Here is a 19,935-nt window from a genome sequence, read left to right as displayed (position 1 = left end):
GAGAGGAGGACAGCCCAGAGCTGGGTCGTGGTCAGGAGAGGGTGGAGGGGCCAAGCAGACCAGAGGTGATTTGGGGCAGTGATTCCTAGATCCCTGGAATGAGGAAGTCGGTCAGCTGGGGCGCCATGCCCAGAGGGGCAGATCTAGGGAGAATGGATTCTGTGGAGTGGAAGCCAGGGAAGGCAGCAGCTGTGGCCTCAGTACGTGGAGGCAGAGCCTGCTCCCTCCTGCACCCACAGTCCTGCCAAGAGGCAGTAAAAACTAGTCACGCAGTCCCTTGTCAGACTGTGATTGCCCCGAGCACTGCACCGAGGGGTAGGCACCCCCAGAAGGGCTCCCTGCCTCACAGTTCCTCAGAGGCCTGTCTCTGACCAGAAACACAGATTCTCTCCTTCAGAGAGACCTGATGGTAGGGGGGCAGGGACCCTACCTAGAAGGGGAGGAAGAAAGAGGAGGGCTCAGGAGGGGACAGAATGCAGACTCTGGGATGTTTCAGGGACACTGCCAAGGCTAACTTCACGGTGACCCCTGGGTGTGCATGCTGCAGGATTTGGGGGGAGTTCGTCTGGAGCTTGGAGGCCGTGGGCAGAGGGCGTGTCCGGATGCTTGAAGGGCAGGGAGAGAAAAGCAGGTACTAAGTCCTTTGTCAAATTCAGAGTGAGGGGCGCCTGGGTGGCTCAGTGGGTTAAAGCCTCTGCCTTCGGCTCAGGTCATGATCTCAGGGTCCTGGGATCGAGTCCCGCATCGGGCTCTCTGCTCCGCGGGGAGCCTGCTTCCTCCTCTCTCTCTGCCTGCCTCTCTGCCTCCTTGTGATTTCTGTCTGTCAAATAAATAAATAGATCTTAAAAAAAAAAATTTTTTTTTTTTTCAGAGTGAATCTGGGAGAGTTCTCCTCATCCTCTTTGTTTTAAAGTCTTGGGTAGAGGAAGCAAGAGGGAGGCAGGGACATCCTAATACTACTACAGGGGTGGGAGGACTGTTGTCTGGGACACCTGGCTGGCTCAGTCAGTAGACTGTGCCACTCTGGGTCTCAGGGGCCTGAGTTCAAACCCCACGTTGGGTGTAAAGCTTAGTTTAAAAATAAAAGTAAAGGGGCGCCTGGGTGGCTCAGTGGGTTAAGCCGCTGCCTCCGGCTCAGGTCATGATCCCAGTGTCCTGGGATTGAGCCCCGCATCGGGCTCTCTGCTCAGCAGGGAGCCTGCTTCCTCCTCTCTCTCTGCCTGCTTCTCTGCCTACTTGTGATCTCTGTCAAATAAATAAATTAAATCTTTAAAAAATAAAAGTAAAAAAAAGAAAAATGGTACCAAGGGGGTAACTACAGTCTGAGGTCCTTATCTTGCCCCATTGCCTGGATCTACTAGGCCCTTCCTCCATGAGCACTATCCCAAGCCCTGAGACTTCCTGTGACAGAGGGTTTCAGGAACCTCTGGCCCCCTCAGGGGGAGTGGATCTTAACAGGACAGCCACTAGCCCCTTTAAGCCATTAGTCCCCCGGGGTGACTGGGGGGATGGCAGGGGATGAGGTGTGGAGCTTGGCAGGGACTCTAGGGACCAAGGCCTTAAAGAGCAGAGAGCAGATCAGGGGCTGGACTCTTCTCAAAGCCTCCAGAACTTGGCTCATTCAACTCTCTAGTGCTTGCCAGAAATGTGAGGGCCTGTGGGTTGACTGTGAGGGACAGTCAACTGTCCCTCACAGCTGGGGACAGAGGGACTGTGAGGGACAGAGGGGTGTCAGTGTTCCCTAGAGCCCATCCTCAGGCATCGGGGTCCTCAAGCACCATTTCTGCGCTCACCGCCCCACCCCCCGCCTGCTGCCCTCTCCATACACACCCCCCACACACCATCCTCTATGAGAGTGTGTAAATTGCTTGTCATTCGGCAAATAACAGCCCACCTGGCTTGTATTCTTACCACGTACAAAAACACTGTAGAGAAGACAATAGAGAAACCTCTTGTCTTCTCTGATCCTTGCTATAGCATGGTGAGGTAATAGGGTCAGGGTACACTCAGAAGAGGAAACCAAGCCCCAGTGAAAGTTTTTGTTTTTGTTATTTTCAACGGTTTAGCTCTGGTTCGCATGGTTAGTGCCTGAACCAAAGGTCAGGCTGTCCAGTGAGAGCTTCTGCTGTGTTCTAGATGGTGTGTGTTACATTTTCTAAATCTGCAACAGCCCTCCATTATCCCCATGCCATCGACAAGACAAATGAGGCTCAGAGAGATCAGGCGACATCCTCAAGCTGACAGGGACAGAAATGGGTCTCCTGTCCTGTTGGACACCTCATCCAGTGCTCATTCCAAGGTACTGGCAGAAGCGACTTAACTGCTTTGGGGGGGGGGGGCAGGGGACCTGAGGTGCATTGAAAGCTGGAGATAGGCCTCTGATCCCCAAAGTCACAAGCTGTGATTTTGCTTTTATGGAAGCCCTGTAGGAAATGGGTGACTTGGGAAAGATGGGGTGCCCCCTCCCTAGCGGGGAGCCAGGGGGATGTCATGGGGACAGAGCCAAACCAGGTCTCTATTCCTCTGAAGTTTGGGTTCAGGTCTCAACCTGAAGGGTGGGTACAAGAGAAGTGCTTGGGGGGCTCTCTGGGAAAGAGGGTCCCAGCCCTGAAGGGTTGGAAAGAGAAGAGAAGGAGGGAAAGTAGGCAGGCCCTGCTCTTCCAGCTCCTGCTTGAGGTCAGGAAACATCCAGAGACACGCTCTGGCCACAGAGCCACAGAGAAGCAGGTGGAGGCCTGAGCAGATGCCTGGGCCAATCAGGGGGCCCCTGTACCTGCCAGGGAAGTGGGCCAGGTGTGAGGCGGGGCTCCATGCCAGGGAGAGTATTAAATGAGCTTCCAGCTTATTTGCATGTCCTAATTAACCATAAAATGAGCCCCAGGGGCAGAATTAAGCTGTCAGTTTCCCTCTGCTTCCACTACCTCCCCTTCATCCCACTGCTCCCCACCCCTACACCTCCCTGCATCGCTTAGGTCCCAGGCATTCCCATTCCCCTCTCCCCTCAGCTTCAGTGAAATACAGTCTCCATCCTGTCACAACAAAAGCCCAGAAAAAGAAGGAAAAGGTGGTGGTGGTGGTGGTGGTGGTGGTGGTGTGTGTGTGTGTGTGTGTGTGTGTAAATGAACTGGCCAAAGCATGACCTCGTGATGAGGGCATTACACCAGCCCAGTCAAGACCAGGGCAGAATTCCCCCCACCGGACAGTGAGCATTCCATTTATTATCCATGCATGGATAATATGGGGAGGACAGGTTTTGTTGTTGTTCCTCTTGACTTGGCTTTTGGAGCAGAAAGGGACACTTCATGGGGTAGTGTGAAAAACACAAGGCTGGAAGTCCATCGGGACCGTTTCAATCCCAGCTCTGCTGTGGTGACCTTGGGCAAGTTGCTCGACTTCTCTGAGCATCTCCATGTACAATGAGAGGACCAGCAGCCACTCCCAGAGTGTGGCTGAGAAGGAAATAAGAATGCAAAGACAGCGGGTGCCTGATGCCTATGAGTTCTGTTGGCGGCAAATGTCACTCCTGTTTTGTTCTGGCTCCGAGTTAAAGTGAGTTTTCATGCCCTTGGAACACTTCTGGCCAACCGATGGGTTGGGAGTTGCTTCTTCTCACTGAACCCCTTGGGCTGGAAACCGGTCCTATTCCTTGCTGTTTTTAGGTCCTGTCGCGGTGCCTGGCATTGGGAGATGTTCAACAAAGTTTTGTTAAATCGGTCTGGATTGCGATGACCCGTCCACAGAACAGATGAGTCACAGATGAATGGCCAAGAGGGGACCTGGTTTCCTGTGGAATCATTCTGGATGGAGAGCTTGGTGACTTCACCACGGCCCAGTGGGAGGAATCTTCTCTCTCTCCCTCCCTCAAACACACACACACACACACACACACTTGAACCCACAGGCACCGCCCCACCCCCCAGCAAGGCAGCCACAGTCGGTGGGCTTTCCCCCAGCGCTGAACTACCCCAGTTTCCTGGAGAGACAGGAAGGATGAGCAGGGTCTCGCTCTTCCAGAAAGGGCCGGCTCACCCGGCAAACTCCAGGGAGAGTAGAAAAGGCCATTTTGCAGCCGGACAATCCTGTTTCAAATTGTGGTTCTTCCATTCGCTAAAAAGCCCCATCTGGGGAGCCTGGATGACCCCTAAGGGCTTCCACTGATTTACTGGGAATCCTTCAGAGGGTCATTCTGCAGTTTGAAAGGCATGGTTCTGCACACTGCCTGGCAAATAGCGAGCACTGGAGAAAATAAATAAAATTAGCACCTTCTGTCTGGTAGCCTCCGCCACCAAGAACTAAGCATCTCCCATGTGATTGAGTGGGGCTCTGAGAGTGGCCCTAACTGGCCCCGACCCCAGCTGTGGAGCTGCTGTCCTAAGCCTCCTCCCTCCTCCATCTCAGTCTCCAAGGGTCCAGGATGCAGGAAGAGCCTTTCTTGTTATTTTTCTCCTCCAATTTGCTGTTAATGCTCCGAGGGCGGGAAGGCGTCTTGCCTCTAATTGCAGCTGTCACCCCCCATCAGGAGGAGGGGAGCTCAGCCCGGAGGGGCGAAGGGAGGAGACAGGGAGGGCTTGCAGGGCGGGCCCGGCCCAAACAGAGAGCCACATTGTCTCTTCCCAGCCAGCGGGCGTTCCCGGCGGGCGGGGAGCCCGGCAGCTCCCCGGGGAGCGCGGAAGGCCACGTGCGCCCCTCCAGGAAAGCTCTAGGCGCCCCGGGCTCCGAGCGGAGCTGCCGCCCGCCCGGCCCTTCCCCTTCCCCGCCGCCGCGGCCGCCGGCGGTCTGGCCCGGCGAGACGGGGGCCTCCGCGTCCAGGACGGAGGGAGGCCGCGGGGGTGAGGCTGGGAATCCAAAAATAGGGGCGCGATTCGAAGGGGCGCACCTTCGCCTTGCTGGGGGGCCTCCGTGGGCTGTGTCCAAGCGCGGGTTCGGTGCTGGAGGCGGGGTGCCGGGGAAGGAGCGCGTGTGACTCCAACGCCCAGCGGCTGCCCTTCCCGGAAGCCCTGCACTGGCCTGCCTCCTGCCCAAAGGCGGCATATCTAGGCTGGCTTCCTTCCCTGGAAAATGGGATAATAACTGCCCTCCTTGCTTACTCCGAAGGAAATAGTGGATATGAAAAGGCTTTCCAACATTTAAAGTGCTTTACCAGTATCTTTCCAGTGCTTTTGAAAAAACATGGGGCTATCTCAAGCCCTCCTGTAGGTACACTCCTTATTTGGCCCATTTGTCAGGACCCGGCTGAATGGGCTGAAATCTTAAAGGCAACTGGGGTGGGGGTGGAAAGTTCCTCTTTGAGGATCCCAGTCCCAGGAGGGCCTGGATTTCATGCCTGTACCTGGGGCAGTGCTTCGCCAAGGAAGCCAATGGTTATAAGGTTGAGACCACAAAAGATAGGTCTTTACTGGGGGGCTCTTTGGGGAAACCTGAGACCCCAGTGCCCTGATCCATACAGAATGTTCAGCTGAGGTCTTTGGGGGCCCTGAAGGAATGTCAGGATTGCCTGGTCTCCTCTCCCTGCCGGTCATTGTCACCTGCAGCCCCAAAGTGAGCACTTGTCTCTCTCTCTCTGTGTCTCTCTTTCAGTCTAGGAGCCCTCCCCTCCCACCAGCCAGCCCCCACCACGGCCTCTCTCAGCCACACACCTGTCAGCCCTACTCCAGACACTCTTGCTGCTTCTCCCTCCTTTCTCGAGGAAAGGAACTCGGAGTCAGGCTTTCGAAGGCCACAGTGCCCACATGGCATCTTCCCAGGGCCCAGCACCGACACCTGGACCTTTTGGGTTCAGTCAACTTTCTGTCTCTAGGACTCAGACCCAAACAGCTGTGTTAATATCAAAGCCAGAAGGTGAGGGTTCCAGGGCCTTGGGGCAGCTTGTGGAAGGACTTTCCCCCTTTCTGGGCTCTGCAGGGCCCGGGAAGGGGAAACGTCCAGAGCCCTTGGAATGGCTCCGCTTCTTGACCTTGTGTGAGCGGGCAGCCCTGGGCTCCGAGGCCGTGGGCGTCACCCAGCCCGGCTTCTCCTTCAGCAGCCTGTCTCGGTCGGGCCGCACACTGCGCAAGAACTTCCTAAAGATGTTTGCCGTGAGGGCAAACCTGCGGCCCAGCTCCCGGGACGGGCCCTTCTCCCCTTTGGGCTCCCCTGCCTCTCCTTTCTCCCCACCCTTCTCCAGTTCTGGCAAGTCCAGCCAGTTGCCCACGAGGTCCGCAAAAACGTTGTCGCCTAGCACCAGAGGTTGGCGGTTGCGGCCCCGGGACATCAACGTGGAGGTCCAGTCTTCCGGTTCCACCGGCTCCCGCCCCGGCTGGGCCCCGCTTCGGTGCTCTGGTAGCTGTGCCCCGGCCAGGGGGTCCGGATCCCACCCGCAGACACTCCTCTGGGATGTACACTTGGCGCCCAGAGAAGGTTGGTTGGAAGGGGGGCAGGCTGAAGGCCTGGTAGGTCCTCTGCCACCCTCCCATGGAGGGGGCTCGGGCTGCGTCCGGGGACTTTCCGAGCAGCCCCGGGCCGGACTCCCTCCGGAGATCTCCAGCTGTTCCAGTGCCGCCTGCACCTGGAGAAGCTTCAGTTCTTGAAGTGCCCCCATCATGCTGTTCATCTGATCCTGGAGGCCATCACCCACCTCCTTCATGGACATCTGCAGGCGAGAGGGAAAGCGCAGGCCCGTGAGCCGCGGGGACTGGAGGAAGGGCTGCCCTTCACCGGCTGGAACCTAGACCCCCCACTGCCCACACATGTACCGCCGCCCACTGACCCCACCTCCACGGGGCCCAGTGCAGAGCAGCTCAGAGCTGGGAGAGGAGGAATCTTAACGCGGACACGGCTGGAGAACAGAAGGATGAACGGCAGCGAACATGCTAAGGCAGACGCTGTCCTCAGCCACATATATGTGAATATAGATAACACATGGATCAGTTAAGCTGTCTTAAAGAAAAAATTTTTATTTGTTTATTTATTGACTTGAGAAAGAGGGAGAGCACAGAAGGAGTGGGAGAGGGAGAAGCAGACTACCCGCGGAGCAGGGCGCCCGATGCAAGGGCTCGATCCCAGGACCCCGGGATCATGACCTGAGCCGAAGGCAGATGCTTCACTGACTGAGCCACCCAGGCACCCCCAGCTGATCTGTCTTTAATCTCAGCAACCAGTCTGTGAGGTAGGGACTGGTCTTGTTGCCAAGTTACAGATGAGGAAGAGGAGGCACGGAAGTTGCTCAAGGTCACCTGGACATAAGAGGTGGACCTGAGACCAGTTTAAGGGTCGTGGTGGCCATCCTTGTCCTTTCATGTACTGTGTCCTCTTCTCCCCGAGCCTCCCCGAGATGATGACAATGATGATGGCCACGATGGTTTGCGAGACTTTACTATGTAACAGGAATTGAGCTAAGTGTTCTAGGCCTGTCACCTCTTTGGATCTTCATATAAACCTGATGAGTTTGCTATTACTGCTCTCATTTTAACAAGTTAGCCCTTGGGCGGGGCGGGGTGTGTGTGTGTGTGTGTGTGTGTGTGTGTGTGTGTGTGTGTGTGAAGTAACCTGCCCAAGGTCATGCATGCCCAGCTCATGCTGCTAGGACTCAAACATAGGACGCCTCACTCCAAATGTTCTGACCCTAACTAAATGACCAAGCCTGCTTCAAGATGGTGGGGCTGGGGAGCTGGGCTTTGAGGCTACTCTGTCCTCCGAGAGGCAGTGGAGAAGGGTGGAAAGGGACATGAGGGCAAGAGAAGGAGCTCAGATTCCCGAAGATAAAGGGTAGGCTGGGGGCTTCCTTTCACTGCCATGCACATCTGGCCAGTCAGGAGAGAGAGCTAGCTTTCCACCGCTCTTCCCACCCCTTCTCTGCCCTCCAGACACCTGTCCTCCCTCAGCTGCTCTTAGACTTGGCTCCCGTGTTCTTCCTGCCTTCTCAGCCCAACTGGCTCCACGGCTCGGGCCAAGAGTGGGGACACCGGAGGCCAGCTCCCGTGTCCCTTTGTGGGCGTCTAAGTCCCGGGTCCCAGGTGCCAGCTGGAAGGGACTGAGAGGCTGACTTGGGTGAGGGCCGAGTTTGGAGGCTGGGCAGGGGGTGCGTGGTCTGATAACATTCACAGTCCAAGCTGCCTTGGTCCCGCCAGCTCCCTCCCCAGATCTGCTCATGTTACCAACAGCAGACCTCGAGTGAGGGGACCATCTGTTTCTTAAGCCCCCCAGAGACCTGCTGGGATCGTCTTACCTCCAGCCTGGTCCTAATGCACAGAACTAAGCCCACAGGGCAGAGAGCTGGAGGGATCGGGAGCGGAGGAGCAGAGGCGCTCAGGACAGCACTGGCAGCTGACCCTCTTAGGCTCTGGGTCAAGCCCTCCCCTGTCCACCTCAGCCCTGGCAGGGGCAGGGCACCACAGCGGGCTCTCCTGAGCCAGTGGCACTGACGCCCGGAGGACTAACTGTCCCTGCTGGCAACCCTGGGATTTGCCGGATTGCCCTGGCGAGCTCTCTCCGTTTGAGTGGCAGCTACAGCAGCGAGAGATGCAGCCTGGGAGGTGGCCGTGCTTGCCAATGGCCCCTTGCTTTGACCTCTTTGACTTCCAGCCTCCTGGCCCCTTCTCCTTTTGGAGCATCTGGGAGGACCCAGGGCAGAATCCGAGCAGACCCTAAGCCTCAAACCAAACTCCTCCAGGTCTCTAACTGCAGACTGCTTCTCTGACTTCCCTTTTTCTGTCCCCTCCTTCATACTCTTTTCCTCCTCACCCCAACTGGGATGTCAGAGTCCCTTTTGGCTGTTCTACCCAGTGCCCCTATTCCTGTCCCCAGATGTCTCACATCTGCTTTTCTGTCTCCTGGAACGCAGAAGCCACCTGGAAGGCCTTCTGGCCACCAGATCAGTCTTCCCAGCACGCTCCTGTGATCATGTCACTCAGAAGCGTCTCTCTGTCCCCCACACTGCTGTCAGAACCTTTTCAGGGACACAACTCAAATGCCCTTCCCTCAAGTGCTACTCCCCTCCCCGCCCTGGCATCCTCATATGTGTAAAGGCTCAGTTCTTGAAACATTCATTAAGTATCTACCATCGAGGGCAGGGGTGGAGATCTACGCATGGTTAGGTCTCCCCAGAACCTCGCTAGCATCTTGCCGCTGCCATACACCCAGAAAACAGAGTACCCCTGAACGCCCCAAGTCATCTCTCCAGCCCTGCTGCCCTCAGGCAGTAACACACTCCACAGGGGGCAAGTCAGGGATGTGGTTCAGGGCTTCATTTCACCAACTGGCCAGGACTCTGAGCTTGCAGGCTTCCCTCCAGAAGGCTGGAATGCAGTCCAGGTCAGAGGCAGTGGGAGGAATGAAATGACCCCATTCAATCTCTTCCAGTAGGGAAAAATCCCGAAGAAATAATGCTGACATTTTGTACGGTTTTCCAGTGAGAATGAATGTGTGCGTATGTATGAATTCAGGCCTGCCCATAAAACAGAGACCCCATTTATGTAAACAGGAGGTGAAATTTTACTCCTATGGAAAATCATACTCTGCACTGGTTAAAGTCTTGGGTTCCAGAGACAGATGGCACAGGGTTCAAATCCCAGCTTGGCCACATAGTAGAACCTGTGTGACCTGGACAGGCTATTTAAATTGTTTTTCAGTTTCTCTGTTCTTCCACATGGGAATAAGAGTTTCTGCCTCATACAGCTCTGGTCAGATGAGGCAAGGTCACGGTGTTTACGTGTGGCCTGGAGGTGAGTTCTGGTGGTTATTGTAAGACTTCCTAAGAACGTCCAGAACACTTCTTCCTCAGTGGAGCTTAGCACGTAGTAATAATAGGACTCCATTCATCTACCCGGTCCAATCAAGGAGAAACACGTCTCTTGTCCTGTCTCTTCTGCCCCACCCCTGCCCCCCACAGAGGGAGTACCGGGGAAGGAAAGGGAAGCCCCACATCCTCTTGTCCATTCTCAGGACGGCTTGGTTGGCCAGCCACAGTGCTGACACTGAGGGCAGAAGGCAGCTGTGAGAGGGAAGAACAGAGGAGAAGGAAGTGTGGGAAGTGGGGAGGGTCAGGGGAAGTGGGGAGGCCGGAGCATCAGCTGGGTCTTGACTGAGAGAAAGCTGCCTTTCCCAGCCCCAAGGGGAATGATGTCACCCAGGGAGAAAGAGCCAGAGGGCAAGCTACTGTCTTCTTCTGGGGCGTGGGACCTTCTCAGATCCCAGGGTTTCTCTTGCCTCAGGAACACAAGAGGGAGCAGTGTGGGCTGGGAGCAAAGAAGAGGGGCCAAATCAGAGAAGGTCCCAAACTAGATATTATCGACACTAAATCCCAATCCACAGACTGCGGGGGCTGAGTTCCTCTCTGGCCTCCCAGTGCCAAAGCCTCAGGTCCTTCCTCAGGACAGGGACACAATCCTGCCCAGCTTGCCCTTAGGGGCCAGTTAGAAAAGTCCTTAGAGAGTCTACTGGTTCTGGTTAGTCTGAGCGAGAGTGGATCTAGCAGCCTGCCCTCTGTCCACCCCTAGTCATGCTCGCTGACACGCACACATGCCAGAGCGGACCTGCTCCACCATTGGACATACTACCCCTAACAGCACATCCCAGAGACGGGTGGGGTTCTCCTTGCTGAGAAAGATCGTGAAGGTCTCACTACCCTCCTTGCAAGACCCCATACCCTCACCAGCCATCTCCTACCTCCTGACACTTCCTGGGCCTCAAAATGTTTCATCCTAAAAGTTTTCTTTCATTTATTCATTTGTCAGTGAGAGAGAGAGAGCGCGCGCATAAGCAGGGAGAGCAGCAGGCAGAAGGAGAAGCAGACTCCCCACTGAGCAAGAAGCCTGACTCGGATTCCCAGGACCCTGGAATCATGACCTAAGCCAAAGGCAGGCACTTTAACCAACTAAGCCACCCAGGCCTCCCTTCAAAGTTTTCTTCACATCACACTTCAGTGTCTCCCGATGCCGTTCAATCTTTCTCTGTGTGTGAGAGCTGGATGGCCCCTGGGCACCCCGCATGGGACCCTAGCTGCCTAACTCAGAGGAGTCCGGCCAGCCGTCAAGTGATAAGCTCTTTCCTCCCGCCTCGTTGGACCCCCAAAGTTACTCTGGGAGACTGGGGGACTACAGAGTGAGAAACGGGATCTGAGATGTTCATTTTCTTCCCCGACGTCCTTCCCTAGACCGCCTTCACGGTTTTCACCAAATCCACGTAGGACCTCCTTCCCTACTTGATGGTGCATGTACGTCTCTGTTCGTCTAAATAAACTGTCTTTAGGCAGGAACTTATATGAAGTGCATATACTTGTCATAAACAGATGGTGACTCTCTAAAACTACAAGGTTTTCATAGGAGCGTCGCGTAATGTCACCCAGAGGGCCTCTGGTGCAAAGGCGGATCTATGGCCTGGGGTCCGAGGCGTCTTCGTGGGAGGACTCGGACCCCAAGCCTGGCCCTCTTACTCCAGGCGAGTGGGCTCCTCGTGCCATCACGATGTGGCTTCTCAGCCCCATGGGGCTGTTGTGAGAAAAAACCAGGGTAGTCAACTCGACATGCAAAGCACAATTATCATCCCTTGGGGAGAAAGCGCACGAAGCCTTGGAGGGGCTCCAAGACTCAATTCAGCTGCTTTCCCCTGACGGCGCCTCTTCACTGAATCATCTGAAGGAAGAAGGGCTGTCTGTCTGGAGCTGAAGGGGAAGAAATCTCTAGCAAGTAGACCCCACCATCCTGGACCTGCAGCACTGTGCCCTCCAGGGCTAGGTCAGCTGCCCATGGACAGCACCGTCCCCCTTGGCACTCACTGGGCCTTTTTGATATGGGAGGCGTGGCCATGGGAAAGTGACACCAGCATCCTCGGCAACCTTCCCAAGCCCTCTCCTAGGCCCCTGATGGATCCCACAGCTGTGCCCTCCAACCGTCCATCTCACGCCCTCTCCCAGCTCAGCCGGAATCCTTTGACACAGGCTCCGGCTTTGCCCGTGGACCTGGCAGTGCGCCCTGCCTCGCTCCCCCCACCCCCATGACTCACAAGACCCCCACACAGATCCTTTCAACCCCTCTGGAAGCTACAAGGAGGTTCGGGGCCGGAAATGGGAAAAGCCCTGCTTTTGCCAAGTGGCCCATTCTCCAGGCCAGTGAATAGGGACCTTCACAGTCTCCTGTTCTTGGCTGCAATGAGCAACAGGAAGGTAAAGAAGAAACTGTGCCAAGAGCTGGAGGAGGGCGGAGGGTAGAGAAAGAAGGAAGTGTGAAATGGATGAGCCCACTCTCGGCTGAACCATCTACAGGGGGCCATGGGCTAGGGCAAGAGGCAGACACGTGAAGAGGGGTTCCCAACGCTGCCTCCCCTGACCAGCTTTAGCTCCTCTCCACTGCAGGCAGTCCAGTCACGACCTCCAGAAGCTACCTCCCTTTTCTCCTTTTCCAGTTCAGGCCTTCCTACTCCCCTGTGTGGGCTTTGCTATCACCACCTAACTCAGCCTCCTGCTTCTTTGATTTCCTCCCTCCTCCCCTCCACCCCATACCACACATCTCTTAGATGCCAGAGCCAGACTTTCATCCTGCTTCTCCCAAAGCCCACAGAGAAGGGCAGGCTGTTTAGCACGGCACTCACAGCCCCCATAGGCTATTCACAACAACACTCTCAGCCCTGTTGCTCACTGTTCCTCTGCACGTACCCTATGTCCTAGCTAAAGCTTCTGTCATCTTCAAACATCCCTCCCTTTCCATCTCGGTGCTTTTCGTTCCTGTTGCTTCATTATCTGCCTGGAATGCTGTTTTTCTCCTGGTCACCTCCCTGCTGATCCCTCAAGGTCAAGCTCAAATGCTCCCTCTCTACAGAGTTTTCCCTGATCCCCTGGCTGGAGATAATTCCTCCCTTCTCAGGGCACTGCCCCTGTGCTTCTATGTAGCATGTAGCACGCAGCCTCTATTTCTGTACTGAACATATGCCTACAGAGTCTAAGTTCTGGGATGCCTGGGTGGCTCAGTTGGTTAAGCGGCTGCCTTCGGCTCAGGTCATGATCCCAGCGTCCTGGGATCGAGTCCCACATCGGGCTCCTTGCTTGGCGGGGAGCCTGCTTCTCCCTCTGCCTCTGCCTGCCATTCTGTCTGCCTGTGCTCGCTCGCTCTCCTCTCTCTCTGACAAATAAATAAAATCTTTAAAAAAAAAAAAAAAAGAGTCTAAGTTCTGCCGTCTGAATGGCTGGGTTTGAAGCCTTGCTCTGTCACTTACCAGTTCTATGACCTTGGCCAAGTCACTTGACCACCTCATGTCTCATCTGTGGAATGGGAATAATGGAAGTACAACTTCTTTGAGTTGCTTTGGCAATTAAATGAAATAATCCATTACATGCCTGGCGTATGGATAAGGGTTAACATCAGCACATGTTATTGTTATTATCTCCCTGATTGAACGCCGGGTTCCTTGAAGGCAGGATCTCTGTCTGTTTGTATTTGTGACCATGGTGCTAGGGTCTGGTCAGGTGCTTTAAACACTGGGTGAGCTCAGTTAATGTGTCCTGTGAATGAGTGACTCACGCGCACCAACCTGATCCATCCGTCAGGACAGTTAGCACTGTGTTACGTGCTAAGGACAGATAGCCTCTATTTAATCTTCACAGTGGCTCTATAAAGCAGGTATTTTAAAAAGCCTGCTTTAGGGACACGTGGGTGGCTCAGCCGGTTAGACATCTGCCTTCGGCTCAGGTCATGATCCCCAGGTCCTGGGATCCAGCCCCACATTGGGCTTCCTGCTCGAGTGGAGCCTACTTCTCCCTTTGCCCCTCTTCCAGCTTGTACTTTCTCTCTCTCTCTCTCAAACAAGTAAATAAAAATCTTAAAAAATTTGTCTTAATTTTAAAAACCTGTTTTACAGATGAGAAAACCAAGGCACAGGGAGTTAAGTAATCTGCCCCAAGTCCCACGGTCCACACTCCTCCCTCACTGACCCTACCCTGTTCTTCACCCTAGATCTAAACATCAAAGGAGGTGACATTAGGAGATTCTTGGCAAAAGCTTTTTTCTGCCTCAGGAAATTTGCTCTTTGGTCCCAAGAGCTGAAGGCTGTTCCTACTGTATCTTTTCTGTCACCTTCTTTTGTCCTTATTTTGCCTTTAGGCCCTGGTCTGCTTCCGCATATCAGAACCTCTTGAACTTGTGGCCACTAGTGGCTAGATAAATGCTTTCTAGGAATACGGAGTTGTCCTACAAGGACCTTCTCCAGCCCCAGGGACGTCCCTCTGCTGCTTCATCATGCCTCAGCTAGGACAGGCATTCCAGGAGTCAGCCTCCATCAACCTCCCCTTCCTCCAGGAAGCCTTCCTGGCTTAGCTGGACTTCATGAGCCCCCATCACTCAGCCTTTGCACACTCTATTTGCTCTACACTGGTATTGACTCAGGAGGAACAGCCTGTGAGCATCTTACATCTGCTTCTTCTGTGTTCTTGTGTCTACCCCCATTTGTTGGAAGCCCTCAAGGGAGCAGTGTGTAAGAACAGCTGGTCCCAAGGCCTTGTGTTCATGCAGGGCCCCTCTCTGGTGGCTGGAGAGGAGAAAGCTATGTTCTCTGCTGAGTTGTGGCAGCCCCGACCCCCTCATACTAATGAAGATGTGTGTCAGCTGCTGCTACTTGCCTGCCCCATTTCATCCCTGAAACGGACCCCAGTCCCCTTCCAGGAGGAGGGAAAGGGCCAGTCCTCTAGGCATCAACCTAACTGAGCCAGGATCCCCAAACACTTTGCCTCTCCACAGGGCTCACTTGTTAGAATGCAATTTTCTGCTCCGAGAAATTGAGAAATTCTGCCACTTTGGTTTTCAGAAACACACTCTTCTTGTCTAGATTTTCTGGGCCAAGGACAGGGCCAGGATGCAGGAGAGGGACCCAGAACACCCTTGACAAAAATAATGCCACAACTTGTTAATGCTTCCTTCTCCAGCAGCTTACCCAGTGTCTGTAGGACACACACTTCTTGAAGGGATTTGGTGGCATAAATGCATGTAGAACTTGACCAGTATAGCATGCGTGCCATTCCTGGTCATATACTAACTTAAGGCAAAGCCAGGCAACACACAGTCCTCCTCAGTGGCAGGGAAGAATCTGCCCGAAATAAACACACAAGCCCCACTGCCTGCCACCACCCCAAAAGCTCATGACATAAAACGCCTGTATGTCTTTCCCACCCCCTTGCTGACCTGGGGTATAAAGAAACAAACTCTTCCTATCCTAGTCACAGCCAAGCTGCACTGAAGTCAATCCCCACAGTCCTCAGAGGAGCCAGAGGGCTGAGCCTGGGCTAACTCAGCTCTACTTTCTTCTTCATTCCCATTGGGGAAACTGCGGCACTGAGATTCGGTTCAGCTACCTAAGCACTGGGCTGAGGTGTTAGGGAGTAAAGGGAACTCTAATACCTCTGCCTGTCACTGCTCTGTCTCATTTCTGGGCAGCCTGGCATGAGGGGAGAAGGAGGGGCAGTGTGAGGGGTGGGGGAGGGGGAGGGTGCCGAGCTCTCCCATCTGAGTGTCATTCTGGGCCCCAGGCCAGGCATTTGGCTTCCTCTCCAAGAGAGTCAAAGGCTGAAGCTACTCAGACAAAGGGCCAAATGAAAGCTAATGGGGAGCTCGGTGACTTCAGCCTCTCCCCTTCCTCCTTGCGGGGACTAGGGGGCTCAAGTCCTTGGCAGGAGAGGGTGCAAATCAAGACCTGGAGCTCAGTTCAGTGCAGATTCCTATTTGCCTTTTTTTATTCTCCTGGCATCCTCAGACTATCTTCCTCCCCTCACCCCCTCCCACCTAGGGTGCTATAAAAAATGCAAATCAGTAGGATTTTAAAATTCAAGCCTATGCCAGGAACACCCACAAACCCTCTATTAAGGCAGATCCTGAGGTGGGTGGTGTGGTCCCAGATTCCAAGCATAAAAAGAGGACTCTATTAGATTCTTTTTTCAGCATGGGCCTTGGACTTCAGACATGATCTGTGATGACTTCAGACATGATTTGTGATGACCTTGACCTTTCTGATCTTGGACAAATGAATGGGAAGAGTCAGAATTATATATGCGTGGGCTGGGCCTGACCATCCCAAACTGACACGGGAAGCACGGGAGAACCAGCATGGGAAGGGCCAGGATGGAGACTCCTCTGTCCCTCACCTAAGCAGCATTTCTCTGGATAACTTTCCCATCTGAGTGTCACCACAAAAAGGGCTTGAAGAGGAAGTTCCAGAGAAGTGACCATTGACCTGAGAAGGCAGACGCTGGAGTGGGACAGGAAGAGCGCCTGCGAGCCTTAACCAGGAAGCATCAGTGAGAACACCTGCTCTGCGAGCTGCCCTCCCCCCCAAACTGGCCCCAGATACAGCTGCCAAGTTTGGAGGGGTGGGGGTGGGGTAGTGTAGAGTTTGCAGGAGCTGGACAGGATGTCATGGAATCTGGAGAGCCACGGATCCAGGTCTGCTGTTGAGAGCCTGGGTGCCCCTGGCTCTGGAAAGAAGAAAGAAAGAAGAGGGGAGAAAAGTGAGACCGAGGAGAGGTCCACTCCAAGAGAAACTAAAAGGAACAAAAAGAGGTAGAGGCAAAGGAACAGGAAGGAATCGGATTGAGAGAAAGGTGGGCCTGGGGGCCAAGGTGGGGCGGGGCGTGCATATCTGCGTGAATTCGGGTGGTTGCAGGAACAAGAAAGATGGCAGGTGTGTGTGCAGGGTGGGGTGGTATATGAAGTCGGTGAGAATCAACCTAAGAGAGCTATGGGGGCACCCATCCCCCTACCTGGGTGATGCCCGGTTCCCAGCCCGAGCTCCTTCTCCTGACCCCTGCACCCCTGGACTCCGCAAGCTCCTTCCGCACTCCCCACGCCCAGCCCTGACATCTGGCGAGGCCCCCGCAGCTCCGCTTGAGATCTGCCAGGCGGCGCCCCTCCTCCGGCGCGGGGCCCTCCCCCGCCCTTCCAGCTGCCAGCACCCCCTCCCTGCTGGCAGACAAGCCCGGGCAGACAGCCGGCCCGGCCTGCCCCCGCAGCCGCGCCAGCTCTGCCAAGCCCGGCGGGGCTGGGGGCCCCAGGCGGTGCCAGCTCCCCGCGAGCCAGCGGTCCCCAGCCGCCCTCCGGCCCGCGAGCGCCCGGCCCTGCTCCCGGCGCCCAGCCAGCCCCACGGGGGGACCCCGAGCGGTCCCAGTAGCTGCCCGTCTGGAAGTGCGCCCCCGTGTCTCCCGCGCCTTCTCTGGGAGCATTTCAGTCTGGGTTTGGGTCGCTCGGTCTCCGTCACTCGCTCGTGTCTGCCTCGCTCTCTCAAATCTTTGCTCCAAGTTTCCTCGCGGCCCTTGCCCTCGGAACCCAGGCCCTGCCCTCAGCCTGCCCGCCCGCTCCTCGCCGGCCTTCCTCCGCCCTCGCACTCCCGGCTACCCCGCCCGCGGCGGGGGCCAGGTGCGGTCCGGGCGGAGCAGTCCTCCGGACCCCGGCGCCTGCGCCGCGCTTACCAGCTCCTGTTTGAGGCGGCGCAAATAGCAGTCCATTTCCCTGCTCTCTTCCTCGTGCGCCCATTTGCCGGGCTCGGCTCCTCAAGAGCGTCCCCGGGTGGGAACAGCTGCCCGGGCCCCCGCGCCCCGCACCTCTCGCAGCGCCGAGCAGAGCAGAGCCCCGGCGCCCAGGCCCGGACTTAGAGCAGCTTCCCCGGCTCTCGCGGCTCGCGGTCCGTGCGGAGGGGCGGAGGAAAAGTGGGACAGCCTATGAGAATTCAGGGGGGATGCCTTCAGCCAATGAGATGGGCGCACCGGGGGCGCGGGCTGGGCCTCGGCGAGGGGAGCCTGCCGCGGGCAGTGGCACGGAGCTAGGGCAGCGGCACGGAGCTAGGGCAGCGGCGACTGGGGGCTGGCCGGAGGACACCTGGTCCCCGCACGCACGGCGGGGGGTATCGTGACGCCAGACTGTACCGACGTCCCCCAACAGAGCACGTGATCCCCGTTTGGTCACAAAGAGAGAGCACCGTCTTACGCGCGCGGGTGCTGGGTAGCGGTCTCAGTAATAGGCCGAGTGCCTTAGTTTCTTTCAACCTTGTTTCTCAAACTCCGATCAGAAAAGGAACATCCTCCACCCAAGCAGCCAATCAGCAGCCCTTTTGAACTCTGGAAGTGTGCTGGAAGTCTGGAAGTTTGGGTGTACTTCACTTCCTAGTGTAGGGTCCCTCCAGCCCTACTTCTCACCGGTGGAGCTGAAGAGCCACTGTTCGGTCCATTCGCTTATTTAACGAACACATGACCGAAGCAGAGGCTCTGCTGTATTCCCCGCCAAGTGTGTTAAGTCTGGGGATACTGAGTGAAGAAGACAGGGAAGGAGGTCTCTGCTCTCGAGAACAGGCATGGGGGAGGGGTAGCGAGGGATAGGGTAGGTTAAAATAAACAAACACGGTAATCTCAGGTAGTGATTCTTTGTGGAAAAAAAAAGGGGGGTGGACAGGGTCATGGGATGGGGGCTGCTTTCGATAGGGTGGGCAAGGAGGGGAGGAATAGCCCCTCTCTTCCCCAGTACTCCTCCAGGGTCAGTTATCCCGACTGTTGCTCTAGGGAGGAGGACGCAAAGTTGCTCGATCCTATTCAGTGGACAGGGCCCTAGCCCGAGCCCGAGCCGGAGCCGGAGCCGGAGCTGGGGCAGGTGAACCCGAGAGGGGCCGCAAGCCGGCCGGGTGCCCCTCCCCTCGGAGCTCCGGACCCGCCACGCCAGCCGCAGCGCATAGCCGGATTGCGGGTCTCTCCCAGTGCCTAGGCGCCGCACCACCCTCCCCAACCAGCCCCAACTCGCCCCGCCCCCGGGGAGCTGGTGTTGCAGGACTCCAGAGTAATTAGGGTGATTAGCGACGTGTTATTTCAAGATAATTAACGGGAGAAAGTTTGCCTCAGGCAGAATTTGGGGTCTCTGTGACAGAACCGTGCAGACGCGGGAGAAGGGACAGAGAAAGCAGGTGCTGCGGTCATTCCCCTGCTCGCTACTGAAAGGCGGGAGAGAGGCAGGGAGGATAAAAATGAACATCATCAGAAACGAAGACTTCGCAGAGTCCGTTTGGATGCTTCCATTTAACCTCGGGTCCTCACAGGGAATTTTGCCCGTCTTTCAGTCCCCTGAGTGCTCCCCCCATCCACCCCGCCTTTTGGACGAAGCTGCAGCAGCGGTAGCAGATGGTTCCAGAAAAGAAAGAAGAGGAGTAGGTAAGTCAGAACCGGGTCCAAAATCTGTGTCTCGATGACGGCTTGCCAAGCCCAGGGACCTGCGCTTTCTCTGCGGTCCCTGCTCAGGATTCCACGTGGGTCACAAAACCCGGGGGACCGCAGGGTGGAGCTGAGAAGCTACTCAATTCCCAAGCTGCGGAGCCTGACATTCCATTTCCTTCCTCTTTCGAGGTCCGGTAACTGGGGTGAGTCCCGCCCCGTGGGTCCACACAGCGCTGTGCTCCGCCCAGCCTGCAGGCTTCGTTGCAGTTTGGAGCCAGAGATCCCTAAGGTGGGTCTTTCCGTGGTACCCCAGGCGTGCTCACCGTGGGAGCCACCCCCAAGGACTGAGTTGCAGTCCACAGACTGGCTGAACCTTTTCTGGAGTTGAATCTTCTGGGATGGAGGCAGAAAGGGGCACCTGGCCACTATCATAATCTACAATCTTACACGGGGAGAAACACCACCAAAGGTTCCCCCACCCCTGCAGGCCTTGCTCATTCTTAGAGCTCCGGGGCCCAGCAGTGGCAGCTATAGAAGGCAGTGAGTAAACAAACATTCGTGGTCCGGGGTAGAAATAGTCTTTAGAGTCAAGTTTAAGCCACAGTTTTGCCATCCCTGAGGGCTCCTGGACTGGAATCCTCTTGGAGGTTAAGAGGATGGCTGCAGTTCACACTCTAAGAGATGCAGGCTGATCTCCTGTAAGAACCTTAGACGGAGTGGTCGGCCTCCCTAGCCTGCTGACAGCACACTCTGACTTGCACAAATGCTTCCTTTTTACAGGCCCCAGCTTCCCT

At 55.8% G+C, this 19,935-nt stretch overlaps 1 protein-coding gene and 1 long non-coding RNA gene across 2 annotated transcripts; one reads left to right on the top strand and one right to left on the bottom strand.

Moving 5' to 3' along the window:
* Nucleotides 1-5,254: 5,254 nt before the first annotated feature.
* On the bottom strand, nucleotides 5,255-17,784 carry INKA2 (inka box actin regulator 2). The gene is made up of 2 exons (XM_047723601.1): nucleotides 17,417-17,784; nucleotides 5,255-6,628 (listed from the first exon to the last, which is right to left on the bottom strand). Exons 1-2 carry the CDS (start codon nucleotides 17,450-17,452, stop codon nucleotides 5,801-5,803), a joined length of 864 nt encoding a protein of 287 aa, XP_047579557.1. The 5' UTR covers nucleotides 17,453-17,784; the 3' UTR covers nucleotides 5,255-5,800.
* Nucleotides 15,576-19,718, top strand: LOC125096747 (uncharacterized). Its single transcript, XR_007126376.1, has 3 exons — nucleotides 15,576-16,552; nucleotides 19,048-19,138; nucleotides 19,331-19,718. It is a non-coding gene; the product is annotated as an uncharacterized LOC125096747 (long non-coding RNA).
* The last annotated feature ends 217 nt before the right edge of the window (nucleotides 19,719-19,935 follow it).

The sequence above is a fragment of the Lutra lutra genome, chromosome 4, assembly GCF_902655055.1.
Source record: "Lutra lutra chromosome 4, mLutLut1.2, whole genome shotgun sequence".
NCBI lineage: Eukaryota > Metazoa > Chordata > Mammalia > Carnivora > Mustelidae > Lutra > Lutra lutra.
Note: the sequence above shows the minus strand (reverse complement) of the source record. Positions and strands in the feature narration are given on the sequence as shown.